The sequence below is a fragment of the Aethalodelphis obliquidens genome, unplaced genomic scaffold, assembly GCF_003676395.1.
Source record: "Aethalodelphis obliquidens isolate GAN/ISIS:26980383/991018 unplaced genomic scaffold, ASM367639v1 scaffold9, whole genome shotgun sequence".
NCBI lineage: Eukaryota > Metazoa > Chordata > Mammalia > Artiodactyla > Delphinidae > Aethalodelphis > Aethalodelphis obliquidens.
The window spans coordinates 5,317,093-5,336,199 of NW_020837953.1; the positions used below are offsets into that span (position 1 = coordinate 5,317,093).

Sequence of the window (19,107 nt, forward strand, 5' to 3'; positions counted from 1 at the left end):
TTCCTATAAAAACCACATTAGTTAACATATGTAAAATGCCTAGCATAAGACTTGACACATAGGGGCTCAAAACATATTAGTTCTTTCTATAATACCCTCTCTCCTCTCTGCATCCTTTTCTGCTAATGCTAAATACTAGTTGGATTAGTCTTGTCCCACAGTTAAAGTCCATTTTATCATTCACGTTTTAGAGGTGAAGAAACTGAGGCTCAGAAAGGAGAGGAAGTGTGATTATAAGCAGGTTGATTTCTTGCTTCTGGCTTCAATTTTTTTTTTAATTTAAGTTTTATTTTATATTGGAGTATAGTTGATTTACAATGTTGTATTAGTTTCAGGTGTACAGCAAAGTGATTCAGTTATACATATACATATATCCATTCTTTTTCAGATTCTGGCTTCAAATTTGGATTGCCACAGATCAGGCGTTGGCAAGCCATGGCCTGGGGGCCAAATATGGCCGGCCACTTGTTATTGTAAATACAGTCGCAATAGCAGAGTTGTTACCATAGAGATGGCATGGCTTGCAAAGCCTACAATATTGACGCTCTGGCCTTGCCATAGATTATCAAAATATACTTCTAGATGACTTTTTAATTAATTTTTTGGTAAAACACAGTTTCCCAGAAAGTACTGATTGTTCCGTAAGGGTTTTAGTTCAATCTTAATTTACTTGCTCCAAATATTTTTCTTCTCAGTGACGAAGATAAACTAAAGACTTGGAAGCCCAAGTTTTTGATATCAAAGGGAAAAAAAGAGAAAAATGGTGCTAAAGAATCAGAAAGGTAAGCACGAAAGTACACTTAAATTACAGCTTATCTGCTGCGATTTATACCTCTTACTAGCTGTGTGGCCTTGGGCAGGTCATTAAATTTGACTTTCAGGTTCCTCATCTACAGAATGAGAATATTAACACCTACATTATAGTACAACTGAGAGGATTAAAAGAGAAAAAGAATATGAAAATGTAAAGTGTCCCACACATTTATCTTTATCATTCCTGCTTTTGGTGGACAGGGCGCAAGAGAAGAATTCTAGTCACTCCTTATCAAATGATGAAAAATTTCCAGTCTTCCTTTGGGCAGTAGGAACTTCTCCCCAGTAAGACAGAACTTAAATAATACACCAATTAGTACTTAAATGATGCTTTGAGAAGAGAAACTAGGTATCATATAGTAAGACTGATATCCCTAAAATACAATATAATTCTAGTTATCACTACATTAGTGTTAGAAATAAAAAAGAATGTTTTATTGATTCAAGATCTCACCTTTATTCATGTGATTCAAATTCCCAGTTGGCTTGGTGGGGTGGTGATGTTTTTTACTATCTCTGATGGTCACTTAGTGCTCTGTGCTTCAGTCTTCTCAGTTGCTGGGATATGGGGCAGGAGCTGAGGCACTTTGTTTAACAAGTGTCTTGGGGAAATCCTTGTCTAAACGGTCATTGAGCTGGGAACACTGCATGGTCTCTCTGCTCTGGGAAATCTGTCTAGAAAAGTCCTACATGGGCACCCCAAAAGAAATCAGACATCAGTCTATACCAAATTTAAACTCAGAGGATGGCATAGGATGGCCCTTCCCTTAAGTTTGTTTTCTTTAAGTTTAGACTGGATGTAATTTATTTTTCCCAAGTTGGAAAGATGTATTCCTTAGACAAGAAGAGCATCTTTCTACCTTAAACTTCACACTTCTACTTTTGCGTAGCATAACGAAACAGAATTCCAAGAGATGAAATAACAGTGAAATTGTTTACCTTCCCCACCCCAAAAAAAGCTTTCTAGTATTTTAATGTCTATACCTAAGTCTTTTTAGGAAACAATCTTCTCGTGCTTTTTTATTTCTTACAACAAACTGATATAATGGTTTACTTTTTTTCTCAACTGAGTAAATTTGAAAATGCAATATTGAGTCTATTATTATTCCTGTAAATTGATGTATCAATTTTCTATGTGTTCTTTGTTCCTTTTTAAATGGTTTCTACCATAACTTACTCTACCAATAAGAATTACTTTCTATATTAGTGCAACCCTTTTATTATCCCTTTATTAATCAAAGATGATGACCAGTTTTCAGAGAAGTCTGGGGAAGGGTATCCCTGGTATAAAGGCATAGAAATGACAGCCCACCTTCCAAGAGGTTCCATGTAGACTTTGAATGTATATGGAAAAGGGCAGCTGGAAAGGTAGGTTGGGGCCAGATTATAAAATGCCCTGTGTACCACACTAAGGAATCTGACTTTATCTTATAGGCAGTAGAGACAGATTGAAAGGTTTTAAGCAAGAGAGTGACATGATCAATTAAATTTTAGAAAGATGACTCTGGAGGAAGGTATGCAGATAGATTTGAGGAAGGAGAGGCAACAGGAAGATGGTATAAAATTAAACACATAAAATTATATCTGAATTTATCCTGAAACAGAATGAGTTTATGGCTTTGGAAGCTTAGAGTTTTATTATAATACACTTCACTCTACCTGCATATTTCTGCCTGCTTATCTCCCAGGAATTTCTTCAAAACCAAGAAGCAAAACTTAGAAAAGAACAGAATGGAAAGAGAAGAAAAATGTTTTAGAGAAAGATTCAAGGTACGTTCTCCTCTGAAAGTAAAAATTAACGATAAGAGGAATTTCTGTTTTTAAAGATTCTATAAGTGTGTTGCACGTCTGCCTCACTGGGATTGACATGATCTTTGATTAAACATCTGATATGTTAATTTTTTCCTGATACACTTCTATATTATCATGCCTTCGTACATGCTATTTCCTCTGCCTGGAAAAACTGCTAAGTCATTCTTTAAGGTTCTGTTCAAATGTCACCCACACTTCCCTAACTCAACCAGGCAAAGTTACTCCCTCAGCACATTTCATACATCTATTATACAGTATCCGTTATAACACTGATCAGGGATATTACTGTGTGTGTGTGTCTGTGTGTGTGTGTCTGTGTGTATTCTGAACTAAAGTCTCGAGTCCCTTCTGAAGAAGAGATTTTTGTCTTGTTCAAGTTTTCCCTCCAGCTCCCAACATAAAAATGGTTACACTAAATGATTAAAAACTTCTTTCATTTAGAGTCCATGGAGCATTTTTCTATAATGGCAAGGTTCAAACACTCCTCCCTTTTGATTTCATATACTGTCACAGTGAGAATTTATTAATTTTAAGAAACATACATTGAACACCTTCCATGTACCAGACATTGGATTGAGAGAAAGTATGCATCCTGCTCATGGAATCTGTCCAAATTACTACTTTGCCTAAAATCTTTCAAAAGTTCCCCATTGCCAAATAGATAAAGATTAGGTTTTCTTAACATGAGATATAAAGCCGTTCATGTCATGACCTTTGCTTGTCTTTCTGGTTTTATTTCCTGCCATTCTTCACCTTGCACTTTGTGCCTTGGCCACAGATTGTTCATAGTTCTGTTTCTTGAATGAACGTACACCTTTATCCTTGCCCTGCTATTTCCTTCCTCTAGGCATTTATCTGGTCCGTTCCAACTGTCTGGTGTACCCTTGCTACTTTTCTCCATCTGACCAAATCGAGGCATCTTCTCTAGGAACCCACACTTCCTGATTAAAGAAACTACATACCTATATACCTGAGCAAACCTCTAGCTTATCACAAAACATTAGCATTATTGCAATTACATGTTCACCAATTAAACTATGAGCTCCTGGAGGACAAGGGTATATTATCTATCCTTATATCCATACACAGAGCAGAATAGGAGTACCTAACACTGTGTAAATATCCAAAAACGTTTTTGGACTGAACATAGGAACATATACAAATCCCTCATAATCATTAAGAAATTCTGCTTGGACCAAAGCTGATTAGGGTTACTATATCTAGGAATTGTGATATGAAATGATTTACTGCAAACTGTGACGTTATTTGATTAGCTGAAAAACAAGTGTGTAACAATTACTTGTTGAAAGGACCCTACGTTCCATCTAGTGCCCCCCACTGTAGCTGGGACACTCTGTGACACTCTCATATGGGACAGAAATCCCCATTCTCATATGTACGTGAGTCTATTCTTCCTAATCACCTATGATGAGTTTCCTTGATATATCTTTAGAAAAACTATACAGTTTCAATAATTTTTATTCAGCTCAAATCACAAAATATTGGGTGCCCCATTTGTACCAGGCATTGAGGGTACAAGGATGGATAAAACTGTTTTCCATTTTCAATGTATGAGACAGCATGTTAATCAGAATCCACAATGGGGGTATATACAAAGTGCAGTTAAAATAGTAAATTATACATGGCAGTCATGAAAGTCTTCACAAAAGGTACCTAAGAAAGAAGAGTATTTCAGGCAGAGAAAACAGTAGGAGCAATGGCATGGACATATGTAAGGTACACGGCACATTCAGGCTTATCACATAGCTTGATGTGGCTTCAATAAAGGGGACAGAAACGGGGGGACGGGGAATGACGGTAGGCAAAGGACTCTGAATGTCAAACTAAGAAATGTGGATCTTACCCTGAATGAAGAGTTTCTAGGACTTTATAAAAAAAGAAGGTGACCACCTAATCAGGTTTACATTTTAAGAAATCACTGTGCATTCACAGTGAACAATGGCCTGGAAAGGGTAAGATCACTCTGTTAGGCAAAAGAAAAATTGTGTGGATTAGATCCCATTTGGTATAGGTTAATCATAATTTATCATCCAAATTCAGGACGCTTCTGAGAGTGGAAGGAGGCACACTTAATCACAGTAAGTATTTATAAATAGAGACATTAACTATAAGTAGAGACTATCCCAAGCAAAGGAAGATGTTTGGCCACCCTAATTTGGTGAAGCGGACATCTGTAAATATAAGCTACATATTCTGGAACTATTATTTTCCAGTCAATGGATTTCAGTTACATTAGAAGGTGGTGTACCTGTTGATGTATGCGTTGGCTAGTTTACCACACAGAAAAAAACTCCCCTGAGGTCAGAAATCAAATTCCTCAGTTTTTTCCACAAATGCTCGTCTTTAACCACCAAGCGAGAGTGGGAATTGCCCCACACATCTTTAAAATGTGTGTGCTACAGCTGTATGTATATAAGAATATATGAGCCCACCAGAGAGGAAGGGTAGAAAGAACAGCTAGAAATGCTGTGTGTAAGAAAGAATTATAAACTCTAAAGTACTACACAAAGAAAGAGGTTTTTCTCTTTCCCTCTTTTTTTTTCCTTTTTTAACTTGTCCTTTCCCAGGTTTGGTGGTGACTTTATTACTGCAACAGTGAACGTACCATTCATGGTACTTAATTTATACCAATGTTAACACCTTCTCACCCACCAGAATTCATTCTAGTACAATTAGATAATGGGTGTGAAAACACTTTGAAAATATGATCGTAACAAACAACTGTAAGAAAGATTGTGATAATAATAAATGTACCATTATTTCCTTAAATAACTTTTCTTTCCCTGAATATCTTGCTATTATTTTCTGTCCCTTAGTCATTAGTTAACTAATTAATATCTAGCATCTTGAGTTTATTTTGAGGTTAGTATAGTATGTCTTCCATTAATTTTGTTACAATGAAAAAGAATGAAAACTATGCAAGCACATTCCGATTAGGAATTTCTCCTTTCAGTATGACAAAGAAATTACTGTCATGAACACAGCAGTGGCATGTTCCAATAATTCAAGAAATGGAATATTCGACTTGCCAATAACCCCTGGAGAAGAACTGGAAGTCATTGATATCACTGAAGAAAATCTAGTGATATGTCGCAATTCTAAAGGCAAATGTAAGTTACTGGCTTATTGCCCATAAGATTTCAATCACTGTTTTTTAAAAAAACCTCCAAGCATTATAACTTTCAGATTAGTAATAGTGATTTTTATTTCTATAGATGGATATGTGCTAATTGAACATCTAGATTTCAAGTAAGTGGTTTGATTTTATACTTTAAATAATAAATTCTAAATACATAATACATTATTATGTCTATAAGTCTCAAGGAAAGACTATTTCATATATTTAAATTCAGGAAAAGTTTTTCAATATGCAATGCCCTATTCTGTAAGGATTACTTGGAAGAGACTATTTTTGTGTCTGCCGCTCCTGAGGTTATCAAACTTCTCTACGGAGCATATTTATAAACATTTTAAAGCAGCATAAAAATATTAAACTGGGGGCTTCTCTGGTGGCGCAGTGGTTGAGAGTCTGCCTGCCGATGAAGGGGATGCGGGTTCATACCCCGGTCTGGGAGGATCCCACATGCCGCGGAGCGGCTGGGCCCGTGAGCCATGGCCGCTGGGCCCGCGCGTCCGGAGCCTGTGCTTCGCGGCGGGAGAGGCCACAATGGTGAGAGGCCCGTGTACCGAAAAAAAAAAAAAATTAAACTGGATAAAAAATTCCCCTGAAATCTCCTACTCACTATTCCATGGACCTGTATTTCAAAATGTTTGTCTATTTTTCTTTTTTCTCAGGCATGAAGTTTAGTCACCTTAGGAAGATCAAGATCAAATGGTACAGCCTGCACAAGTGAGAACTCGTTCTAAGGTCTCAGTCCTGCCTCACATCAGTTTACGTGTCAGCATGAGATGGTGGAATCTGTGGAAACTTTCATCAGGAATTTAGAGGAGAAAAACAAACCCTCCACATTTAGATGCAGATTTTGCTCCTAAGCAGTTATCTTTCAATGTCTATTTCAGTATCTATTTCACTGCTGGCTCAAGAGAATGTGAAACAGTGTGTGTTGGCATTCCAGCACTTGTTTAATGAGCCATGTCCAAAGTCAGAAATCACGCCTTATGGCACCTAGCCAGTTGTGCAGATGGTTAGTTTGCTTCTAATGCTTCTAATGTTAGTACACGAGTGTTTATAATTTCTAGACGATGTTGTGCGTTTAAATTGGGTGTAATTTAATTCTGAAAAGTAAATAGTATAACCAACATCTTTTAAATATTCCAATTTAAGGTATCATCTCAAAGCAGAAGGACATTTATATACCAACTTTGTCACAAAACTAAAATCAGACAAATGCTGCCCAAAATTGGTTTCTTTGGGAATAGTATGCTGAAAAGTAGTTTTTTCCTAAATTCACCCAACATTTTGAGAATTGCCTAAATATATTTAATAAAATTTAAATAATATATATGCTGTTATCAGTTTAAAATAACCATTTTACTTATTTTAAACAACAGAATATTATTTTGTTTATGCCCAAATTATCTATTAAAATAATTCATAGGTATTTTTACTTACAGAAAGTAAAGAAACATAAATAATCTGAGCCGTAAATAACATTCTATTTTTCAGATGATGTACACTGCCTGTTAGGGTGATTCTGCCCTTCAAGGGTATGATACGTGGCTTCATCCTTTATACTGTGAGACTATTTTTTAAGCTTCTATATTCTTTTATCTTCTTTTTCTTGTTCCAAATGGCACGTGTCAATAAAGGCCAAGCTTATTCTAGAAGACAGGGATCAAAAGTATTCATAAAGTTTAGAGAGGAAGACAGGTACAGAGATTATTACAAATAACAATTATAACACACAACATACAGGTGACACTGAAGCTTGGCCTTTAAACACATATATTTGTTAGACAAGACACAGAGATGGAAAAATGCATGCTCTGCCTGGTGACCAGGAAGAAATTCAAGGTAAAAGGACTACAGTGTATCTGATAGGAAATGGCCAAGTGCTAGAATGGGGTAAGTCAGGGCTAGAATGTGACAGAGTTCACTTGGACTTTTTTTCCTTTAGAGAGTAGGAAGCATTCAAAGGTCTTAAGCAGGAAGACAATGCCAGGTGTCCGGAGAAAAAAGGAAAAAAAAATCATGGCAATATGGCTGAAAGATTATGGATGACAGATTAGAACGAGAGGAGACTAGTTAATTTTGCAATATTTTGAGGCGTTAAGACCACTAGACCTTAAGACAGCAGCAACAGAAATATATAGTTTCAGGAGCCCCATTAGAGGTAGAAGTGAGAGAGAAAAGGAATTAGGAAGTGACACTGAGATTTCTTTTCTGGGAGATGAGATTAAGGCTGGCACCAAAGAAAGACTTAGAATATATTTCTACTTGGACCGCCCCCCCCCCCCCGGATTGAATTTACTTCTCAGTGAGAGGCCAGGCAACCAGGAAACAGCAGCCCTCTCCCACACTGTGGGCACAGTAGAAGAGGAGGACACGGGACAGGTATGGCCCATGGGCAAAGCCAGAGGGAGTACTGGGCTGTTGAGCAGACACCATTCCTGCAATAATCGTGTACAAACGAGGATCAAAACCCACATAGCACACTTGCCACCGCACCAAAACATGACGTATCTTAAATCCTGAGGTGGCAGGGGGACTACATTTTACCTGACATAGGTTTGTCCCATGCACATTCCATCTCATCACATGGCCTCTTATTCTAATTCCATGACTCAGCTCTGCGTCTCCATTTCCTCATCAGTAAAGCAGGGCTGATAACACTCACCTTGTCTACTTCTCAGGGTTGTTGTCAGGCTGTAATGTAATAATATAAATAAAAGTGTCCTAAAATCCTTAATACAAAATACTAAGTGTTGTTATTTTTAGTACCTGGACTTTTCTGAAGTTGGAAGATGCTGAACACAAAAACAGGTTTTTGAAATTCAAAGGTTAAGACTTGAAAGAATGGCTAGGATGTAATAATTTTACATAGATATACTTAACAGGCTTTTGAAACTGAACACTTTTCTATGTTTTTTGAAGTATAAACCATTTGGTCTAACATAAACTAGTACCTAATTACTATTTATTGATATGGAATACATTTTTAGGAAGAACATTCCATCCACATCGAAGTAGTTGTTTCTGTTTCGCTATCAGCCACATTTCTTCCATTCTTTAAATCACGGCACTGAAACTAAACTTCATACACTATTAATCTACAAGGTTCTTTAATGCAAACATTATAACTAAAGTTTCAGTAATGGCTCAAGCAAATGTCATCTGTCTCCTAGAAACCCTCATCTAGCAGAACATTTCAATGGAAAAACTGTCTATTTTACTGTTTAATTTTGCATAAAAAGAAATCATTAACGATGAGAACACTCTGTGGATAAAAGACAGCTTACAAAGGGACTTGACCCTAACAGAGGCTTCCACTGGGCCTCTCATTCATTTATAGGCCGGGCCACCAGCAACCTGTTAACATGCACCACCAAAGCTGTCCCTTCCTCCTTCTGAGTACCTCTGACACACTTGGTCTTCCAAGTCGACATAGCTTTCTCTTGAGCAGGGCCTCTCCCGCACATGTTCAGAACCTTTAAAACATAGATTCTGAGGGGAAGAAGAGGAAGGGCAAAAAGTCAATATATAATGACAAATTCCTAAGAAGTGGTTGTTTCTGGGTAACAGGGTTTGGATGATTTTTTTCAGCTTCTTCAAACTTCCTGTACTCAGATTTCCTACGATGATAAGCATGTATTACCCATACCATTTAGGAAATAAAGGAAAAAAAGTATTCACTAATAAAAACAAATCTGTTCTTCTAAGTTTGGATAAAGCAAATTGAAATCTTTCTTATATAGCTTGACTTTGATGTGTTTTTAATGAGAGCTAGCATATATTTTTCAAAAAGTTGCTTTTAGATATATAAATATGGGAGGTGACCATCATAAGCACATGGGACCACAGCTACATTGCTTGTTCTCTATTCTCAGCAGCCTTCAGTGTAAAATTTTGTTGTAAACCTGAGGTCTTCTATGGTAAGCAGAATTTTGGCTTCCGTGATCTCCGTGTCCTGGTTTTAATACCTGTAAATATGTTAATGTGACTTGGAAAAAAGGGCCTTTTTATAGATGAAATTGTTTGCTACCCAGCTGGCCTTAAATAGGAAGGTTATGGAAGTGAGCCCTATTTAATAGCATGGGCCCTTACAATCAGAAGAGGAAGGCAGAAGAGTCAGCCAGAGATGTAGTGAAGAAGAGGCAGGCGACATTTGAAGCATAAGCCCCCTGTCACTGGCTTTGAAGGTGAAGGGAGCCATGGACCAGAGAATGATGCTGGTCTCTAGAAGCTACAAGCCAAACCCAGAAAGGAAATGGGACTGCAATCCCACAGCAGCACAGAACTAAATTCACCACCAACTCGAATGAGCTTTGAAACAGACTCTGCCCCAGAACCATGCCCTACCAATGCTTTGGTTTTCAGCCTGTGTAACTTGATGCAGAAACACCAGCTAAGCCCACCGAACTTCTGACTTACTTACAGAACTGTAAGACAATAAATTTGTGTTAAGTCACTAAGTGTAGTAACTTCTTATGGCAGCAATAGGAAACTAATACAATGGCTGAAGTTAGAAACTACAGTGTACAACAAGGAAGACAAAAGTGGGCAGAGATGGTATGGAATCTCCAAGGAATCACAGGAAGCAAAGTTCTACAATGGCTTTGTCTGTAACTATTAATTGAGTTGCAGAATATTAGCTTAACGACTGAACAGAAACAAAACGGCTTTCAAATTAACCAGAGACTTTAATTTGATTTTGTGAAAAAAGCTTATAAGTAATCAGATAGGCTGCTTTTCTCTTTTGTGTTTGTTACCTATGAGTTTGTACAGTGCAAGTATTAACTAGGGAGAACCTATAGCTATGAAATGCTGTGTAATTCAAGAAGACATCTTTACCACACAGTTGCTGGAAGACATTCTTCCCACTGATCATTTAACACTCACAAAAAATACATAACAAACAAAACTGAACTTTGAATCTATGGTTATTAAAACACAAAAACACTAAGAGTCTGGTCTTTTTTTCCCCCTCCTGAAATGAATTATAGAAAATGATCCCAATTTCAACAGTTAAAAAAATTACTTTAATAGATGATATGTAATCAAGTGCTTCGGATGGTAAGTGCATCAGCCTATGGGATTTTTTTTCCAAAGATGGGCTAAGAAAGAATGAATGCAAAGTGTTCTTGAAAATTTTCTGAACAATTAATATCCAATCTTACATTTTCTTATGATTGTCATGGACACAACCTAATGGCTGTCAACTTTCAGTTTTGTTTGTTGCACTCAAAAAGTCACTGTATGATATTTAAGCATACATGATACAGAACACATTCTTCCTAAAACAACATTAAGATTACTATGCTTAGAGTTCACAGTTCTCTAACAATTTTACATTAAACACTCAAAACATCATACAACCATAGATATTTGTGAATAGTCTGGAGAGAAAGCTGTATTTTGGTACATTAAGGCATCTTCAGCCAACAGTTTAAGAAGTTCTGAATATCTGCTGCAACAAAAGACAAATTTGGTATTTGGATGTTCGATACTTTCAAGAAATTTTTAAAGTCCCTTAAAATAAGAATACCATAATTTGTGAAACTGTGGTCTTAAACATTTTTACCACTATATTCTTACCACATAAGACTTACCTAAAATCAAGATACTCACCCTATCAGTATCAAAGATATCTATTAAAGAAAAGGAAGGGATTTACATTAAATATGATGATAAACCCTGTATTTTAAGCAAGGGCCTTCAGTTTCTCACACACATCTGTGAGGTAGGTTATTATCCACATTTTGTGGATTAAAAAAACTAAATGAGGTTAAATGACTTGCTGCTGTCAAGCAGCCAAACTGAGAATCAGATTCAAAATTAGATTTTGTTCTTTGCTGCGCATTATTTCTTTCCTTTACAAACTTTTTAAAGGGTTGAAATATAAAGATTGCTATTCATTGCATTCATTTTAAAAACATGAAAAGGCAGCCATACTTTTACCAAGGTGACTTAAAAAGTGAAGCAACATAAAACAAACAGAAAAACACATTTAGTGAACAATTTCTGACAATGATAGTGAGGTCTGGCCAAAGGAACCTGAAAACAAACAGGCAAAAGCAAACAATGTGACTGTGGAGGACAGATTTAAGGAAAAATGAGAGGACTTAGGGAAAAAACACAGTTTAAACAAGTTTTTGACTGATTATTAGTTCTACAACTCAAGAGAAAAGGCACAATTAATTAAGGTGTTTTTGTTTTTTTAGTGGATCTGTTTTTTCCATCTTAGGAAAATGTTATCTGTCTAGAAAAATGGACTTTCTTTGTAACAAAACTTAAAAAGGACTTTTAGCTGTGAAAAATGCATGCTTAAATTAGCAGCAAAAATTAAATAGGCAGTTCTCCTTGGCTAGAATGTTCCTATTCCTTCCTTGAAAATTTTTTCTTCAGTCTTTTTTTTTAATACATCTTTATTGGAGTATAATTGTTTCACAATACTGTGTTAGTTTCTGTTGCCCAACAAAGCGAATCAGCCATATGCACACACATGTCCCCACATCCCCTCCCTCTTGAGCCTCCCTCCCATCCTTGAAGTTTTAAATCGACACAAAGTAGCAAACCGCGAATTAAAAAATTCCCACTGTATGAACCTTGTCAACATTCTCTGTATGTTCAAAAGAGCTGTCACGCTAGGATATTCTATAAGCACTTCACTTTTTTCCTGGAAAGAGCATTCTGCTCTCGGATTTCCTTAATTGCACTTTTTCAAATGTAACTTAAATTTACTTACCCTGCTTGTCCAAATCACCATGAGCTACTTCCATAACATCTGAGCTGCTTGACCTATAAACGGTAGTTACCAAAAGTCACATACACAATCACGGCTGCAAACGGGCGTTGCTATGCAGGCTGGCAGTAAACATTAACATTGGCTCATGAAATTAATACAGCCCCGCAGTCTAACTTCTAGACCCAGCCTGATTCTTATCAGGTAATGACTGAAAAAGTTTAATTAAAACTCAACATAGTCTAGACTGTGGGTCCTGTTCTTTATGTTATTACTGTCCAGTGGCATCAAATGCATTATAATTATATAGGGAAAGGCTGGCAAGGATGCCAGCAACTTGCTTAAATAAGATACACTTTTAAAAGCTCAAACATAAATTACATTTCAAATTTTTATAAGGTTTAAAAGACTCCATATCAAGCCAATAATAATTAGGTAGTTTGTGAATAGAAATATACTCTATGAAAATAGCATCTTATCATCTAATATGCATATAAAATGAAAAATTATCAATCTGTATATGAAATTTAGATAAGCCTAATTTAGATTAATAGTCAAAAACTATGATAATTTAAGATAGGAGTTGGGGCTAGTTTTACTTTCTAAAAAAATCTTTGCTATGAGAATCATATAAATAAAGTTAAAGGAAGAATCATGCCCTAAAAAGTTTCTTCAGTATTTTTTAAGCACCCTCAATAACTTAGAAGTACTTAACAAAAATCAATATGCTAATCATAAATACTTACGATAATTACATCTAGTTAGTACAATCAACTGGTTCAAATAATTAAACTAAAAAATATTCAGTTAAGACTACTTCATGTCACTCTAAGACTTGAAAGCAATACATCTTTATTTTTATTACTCAACTATGCAAATATTTCAGTGATTCAGACTGTTTTCCCCCAGAGGAAGGGGGCATATAAAGAGCAGTGATCATCACTGAACACTTGTATGGCATTAAAGCCTTGTGAAGAGCTTTCTGGTCCTGCTTTCTCATCTGGAAAATCGTTAACTCACAAGGTTACTGTAACGTATTAAATAAGTTAATAGACGATATGGAGGGTCTCTGGATCTAAAACTCACTATTAAAATGTATGGAACACTTCCATCACTCCAAATTAGTAATCTTTCGCTTTATGGCAAGTACACATGACATTTGAACATGTTTGGTTTTCTGGATGATTTTTACCATTTGTATTCCAGGGAGGCAGCTGTATTTAGAAAAATATTTTAGTATATACCTTCAAAACACCTCGCCAAACAAATACAGACCATTCGCACTAGTATAAAATCTCTAAACGTGTAAAAAGTGAGCACTAATACACATCATATGAAAAGGCAGAGAAGACCGAACTTTAAAGCTGAAAGGTAACTCGGAAGTCTTTTAATCTATCCCTCCCACTTTAGAGGTTACAAAAATGAGGCCCAACACAGGATGTGACTTACAGACAGATTGCACAGATCCCTCATCCAGAATTTTAGAGTTTCTGAGAACTATTATTAAAATAAAGTACATTCCCTATTTTCAAAGTCACAGAGTGACAGAATGATCAGGTAAAGGAGTGCCAAATTGAAAACGTGGAGGTCTTTAAAAAGAAATAAAAACAGACGAAACTGTGAACACGTCTAGCATTTAGATACTGAGATTTCACAGCCATTAACAGGATTTAAATTACTAACCAGTGAATAGACAAACATGCAGTGTCTATGGTAGGCACATTCCAAGATCTTATATTTTATAAATGGAAGGTGCATTGCTTATATTAACTCAATATACTGTACATTTACAGATAAATCCAAATAGTCAAAAAAATCTGTAACAGTTGTCTATGATTATCTTCTCAATTATGTCTCATCTAATAAAAAATCAATCTGTATTCCCTGAGTACAAACTGGCTAGGGAATAAGAGAAAGCAAGCCCAGGATTCTGTAACTGTCCCAGGAAACCTATTTGCAGAAAGGGGAGAACTGTCTGTACTACATATAGCCAATTCCCTGACATGGAATACTGTTATTTCTGAATAATTTAGGCTCTTGGATTCTCTTTATAGCTGGCAAGTATCAAGGAATGCAAACACTAGCGGTTACAAAAGTGTCTCAAAAATTTGTTGATGAAAACAAAAGCCCAACTTATAATAGTTTGCCTCCCTCCCTCCCAACATATCTAATTTGGGATGTTGTTTGTTCCTTCATTAAAGAATAACAGGAATTAGATCTAAATATGGTATTCTATATATAAAAGTATTTAGAAAATGTTCACTGACTATACTTTCTGAAAGTAAGAATCAATGTTATTGACTCATTACCCATAGAGCCATAAGCATTAGTTACTAGTCTCTTAGACAATTTTTAGAAGTAATCTTGTTTAAGGTTTTTCAGTTCTCCATTCAACACAAAAAAGAATAAATTTTGCTCTCCACAAAATACCACAACCTGATTAAGAAAATCAAGGTGCTATGAAACAAGTTGTAGACATATAAAATTCTACTAATCCAGCATTCGCTCAAGATGAATATGTCTACAGGCTAAAATGGAATTATTCTGATTTTGAACCAGATTCTCTCCAATAACTGATAAGGGAAAAGGAAATCTTATTCTTATCTACCCATTATGGCAACCTGGTACAATAATTTTCTTAAAATAGTATTTTTCAAATATATTTTTTCCCACGGGATGGTAAGTTTAAAACCATGTTTACATTAATCTGGGCAAAGCAGGATTAAACAAAGTTAAACGGTTTTCTTTTTTTCACAGAAGGACTGGTCAAAGGCTTTATGCCCGCATCCTTTGTCATCTTCAAGCAGGAGAGTAACACGCATCATTTTCCAAGCTTTGCTCAATGAAACCCCTTTTCTACAGAGCATCTGACAGAATGCAGTTTGGGAAATGCTGTTCTAGAACCAGTGTGGACTCCATTTCCATGATATAGCTAAGACTTTATCTGTAGCCTAATAATAGAAGCTCTCCTCCAGAATCTTAACATGAAGAAACTGTTCCTACCCCAGGTCTGTCTACCACATACCATATCCACAATTACCCAGTTTACAAGACTGAAATGTGGGAATTTAGCAACTGATTTCTTTCCCTCTCCCTGCTCATTAGCAACAAAGAGCCTCCTATGAAAATGTTCTAGCCCTGTTATGCTGGGCTGAGCCTCCTGTAATCTTCTCTCTACAAACAAAGTACTACGCCATCTACATTCACAGAAGAGCTGTGCTCTAAAACCTTAAGGACACAAGAACCCAAACTGTGACCCTTGGTTCTCCTAAAATTCAACAGATGGCTATCAAAATGTAGATATTCATAAATACTGGCAAGAATGAGAAAATAGTAAATAACTCTTAAAAAACATGACAGTCATCCATTTAAAGCAATTTTGATATCAGTTTCTAACATTTGATTCATTAGACTAAAGAAGCTAAAATGCCACTGGATTCCTTCCTACCGTTTCTCTGACTTCAAAATTGTTAGGGATTTTGTCCTTGGGAATAAGGAATCAGATTAATTCCTTATTTTGAAGGTCACCCCATTCATAGGCAAGTATTATGAGGTGGCCCTGTTTTTCCCTAAAGAAGTATTTACACATTTGTTGAGGCCAAAATTATGCCATACCTATATGCAGCAGGACTGCTTTTCCCTATAAAAATATTCACAAAAAAGTATCCTTCGAAGCCACTAGGTGGCAATCTTTCAAAGGTTTAAACAACACATCTTAACTGCCTGCAACCCCACCCTCTTTCCCAAATTGGCTAATAAGGATTCCTTGTATTTTGATATTAAGAAGTCAGGCTTAAAAGTTATATAACACCATTTTTAAAAAGTTCTGCAAAACAATATGATGTGACGCACCGCAAACTCCTGACTCAAAGCTCTGTAAAGACAGACATACTTGTCTTTCATAAACACAAGAGAAATCTGGTCTAACATTCTCATTTGCTTCTTGGTAGAAAACACATTATTTTTGGCAAAGAGAAACCTGTCAAGGCAATGTCACTTTTCGTTTTCAAGAGCTTAATCTTTTATAGGGTAAGTCAGGTGAATGAGATTGTTAATTATAACATATTAGACAAGACAAATGAATAAATACAAATTCGATAAATTATACATAATTTTAAAATTAAATATTTTTACTAAAACAAAATATAATCAATGGGCTATTATCTACCCTGCTGTATATAGGTTTTTTGTTTTTTTAAAAGCCTTAAAAAAACCTGCACATAGCCAAAAAAAAAAAAAAAGTTTGGTTTTTCATTTAAAAGCACTGGTGCGAATACATATATGTATATATGTAAACAACACATATATTTATTCAAGAGAGACTTTTTTGAATGTTTAAGGCTTCCCTGCCCTACCAGGTTCAAAAGTGAAAGTCACAGCCTACCACACTTTGGAAGTACACAAAAGCCCTTAGGGCCAGAACAGTGTTTCAAACTGGATGGCTAGCAACCAAGATATAGAAGAAAGAAAGAGAACCAGAAAAGATTTCAAAGCTGAGTCAATCAGCCACTAAGGATCAAACCATAAACAAAGACAAAGGTGACTAGGGAAGGTGAGGGAGGGGGGTGAATACAGTAACAAACTTCTGATGAATAATTAGCATTATGGGATGCAACAGGACACACACATACACACAGCTCCACACCACCACACACAGTAAGAGATCAAAGGTGAGAGTCCTCTTTAAGAGACGGCTGACATTTCGCTTTGTTTCATTTGACTATTTTATCATGCTTGGTGAGGTACAAAAATAAATAGAGTGAAAAAGAATCTGAGAAGCGTAGATTTTGAAGGCATGTTGTAAAATGATATAAGTTTATGAAAAAGACAAAGGTGGTTGTAATTCCGTATGTTCCAGTACTGAGTAGAACCTTGAAGGCTCTTAAATATGTCATTCGGGAAAATCTCAAGATAAAACCTCTAGTTGGTTATAGCTGTTTTTAAGGAACCTGGAAATGACCGTTACCTGTTTCAGGACCACAGCCCTTCTGTTGAACACTGGGCAATATTTGCAAAAACTGCTAGCAGAACTTGGTTTCTGAAATTTGGGGGGCTGGCTCTTAAGATTTCAACATTTAATTACTATCTTACTAATGTTTGGGCTATTTTTTTAATCTTCTTGTGCATAAACACAGCTTAAAGCCTGCTGAAATTTAGGAAGCAAACTGGATTTATCTACACTAAACAGTAAAGCAAGAAGATGTTGCCAAACCACCCTTTGACCGAGATGGTTTACCAGTAAAGGTGTATTAATCATCTGTAGTGAATCCACAATTTTAGATTAACAATAATCTTCATCAATGTTCACGTATTAAAGATACTACCTATGTAAATTTATCATAGGCAGAACAGAATTACAGATATCTACAGTAAATGAAATGTCAGACTTTTACGTTCTCAGTCATTTCAGTGGCGTTGAGCGTCCCCTGGAGATAGTCACAGCTCTCAACCAGTACTGCAGAGTATGTGATATCCATAAGTAAAACAATAATTTAAAGAATATATCTGATTTTCACAGTGCAAAAACAGAAAGATAGAAACTAAGGAAAGATCATCAACGGGCTAAAGTAGTGATCAGACTGGCACACATTTCAAAAAAATCCATGGTGTGACTGCCCAGGCGAGGCAGAACTGAAGACGACGTGCTTCCGATCAGGGAGCCCGAGAGGGAGCCAGAGAGCAAATGGCTCTCCGCAGTTACAGAATCCAAACTGGATCGCGGTCTGTGTAAGCCAGCAGCAGAGCAGGACCGCTGGGGCGTTGAGGAGCCAGACCTCTGCTCCACCACCTCATCTGAAATGGACCAAAGAAGAGCAATTTATATGAAAGGTATATTTGCCCGAGCCCTTCCTATGAAGATACCTTATTCAGAATATTAAGTAAACACACCTGAGCAAGGGCAACCTGACAGCAGATGTCATGTTTCAGTGTTTTGGGAGCAGGGGTGGCAAAAGCTCTTCCCTCCCACAATCGTAACAGACATCACTCACCAATCTCAACACTCCCGTACGGCCAAAATGGGACTCCTAAATCCTTCTCAACATGGTATTCGACAGTAACCTTGAAATCAAACTGATATCCCTTTCAGTTGAAGAAAGCACACCTTTGGAGGATTATTTTCTTGCGTTGTATCAATAGAAAAAAATCATTAAGATAAAAACAAAAGTTACCATTGCACTGATCCTTCAGCGTACATTGCAACCGCCTAGGGGAAGGGGCAAGGGAAATCTTGTTTAAAAGGCAGATTCCCAGTTTCCCAGGACCCATCTCCAGAGATTCTGATTTGCTAGGTCTGGGAGAGTTCCTAAGAATCCTCTTTTTAATAAGAACTCTGGGTAATTTTGATGAAGGTGGTCTGGGGACCATATAAACACAGCTATAGCTGATGGCAGTTTAAGAATGAAGTTTAAATGCTGTTGAAAACAACTTCCCTAACTATGCACTCCGTTTTCCTCTGGTTCCATCCAGCGGTGGACTCTTGGTTTATTCTGCTTGTATCCCACTTGGGCCCCTGCGTGGAATAAGCACATTTGCTCAGCCAGGTTTGACTCTTGGCACACACGAGGTCCTTGGACATGACCACCTCCGTTGACTCCTC

The 19,107-nt window shown here is 36.6% G+C and overlaps 2 protein-coding genes and 1 long non-coding RNA gene across 6 annotated transcripts in view; 1 reads left to right on the forward strand and 2 right to left on the reverse strand.

Moving 5' to 3' along the window:
• LOC113621522 (uncharacterized) overlaps positions 1-1,304 on the reverse strand; it is a 32,039-nt gene extending 30,735 nt beyond the window's left edge. Inside the window, exon 1 of the long non-coding RNA XR_003433206.1 lies at positions 482-1,304. This is a non-coding gene — a long non-coding RNA (uncharacterized LOC113621522). The remainder of the gene's footprint in view (positions 1-481) is intronic.
• Positions 1-7,785, forward strand: part of FYB2 (FYN binding protein 2) — a 133,646-nt gene extending 125,861 nt beyond the window's left edge. For both annotated transcript variants that reach the window (XM_027108393.1, XM_027108394.1), the window contains 5 exons: positions 696-782; positions 2,502-2,583; positions 5,600-5,756; positions 5,862-5,895; positions 6,442-7,785. In XM_027108393.1, the coding sequence (XP_026964194.1) occupies positions 696-782; positions 2,502-2,583; positions 5,600-5,756; positions 5,862-5,895; positions 6,442-6,454 (373 nt within the window). In that variant the 3' untranslated portion in view covers positions 6,455-7,785. The remainder of the gene's footprint in view (positions 1-695; positions 783-2,501; positions 2,584-5,599; positions 5,757-5,861; positions 5,896-6,441) is intronic.
• Positions 7,786-10,447: 2,662 nt separating this feature from the next.
• PRKAA2 (protein kinase AMP-activated catalytic subunit alpha 2) overlaps positions 10,448-19,107 on the reverse strand; it is a 64,711-nt gene continuing 56,051 nt past the window's right edge. For 2 of the 3 annotated variants that reach the window (XM_027108395.1, XM_027108396.1), the window contains one exon: positions 10,448-18,302. In XM_027108395.1, the coding sequence (XP_026964196.1) occupies positions 18,064-18,302 (239 nt within the window). In that variant the 3' untranslated portion in view covers positions 10,448-18,063. Of the gene's footprint in view, positions 19,021-19,107 lie in introns of all 3 variants that reach the window. The other variant, XM_027108397.1, reaches the window with a different exon arrangement.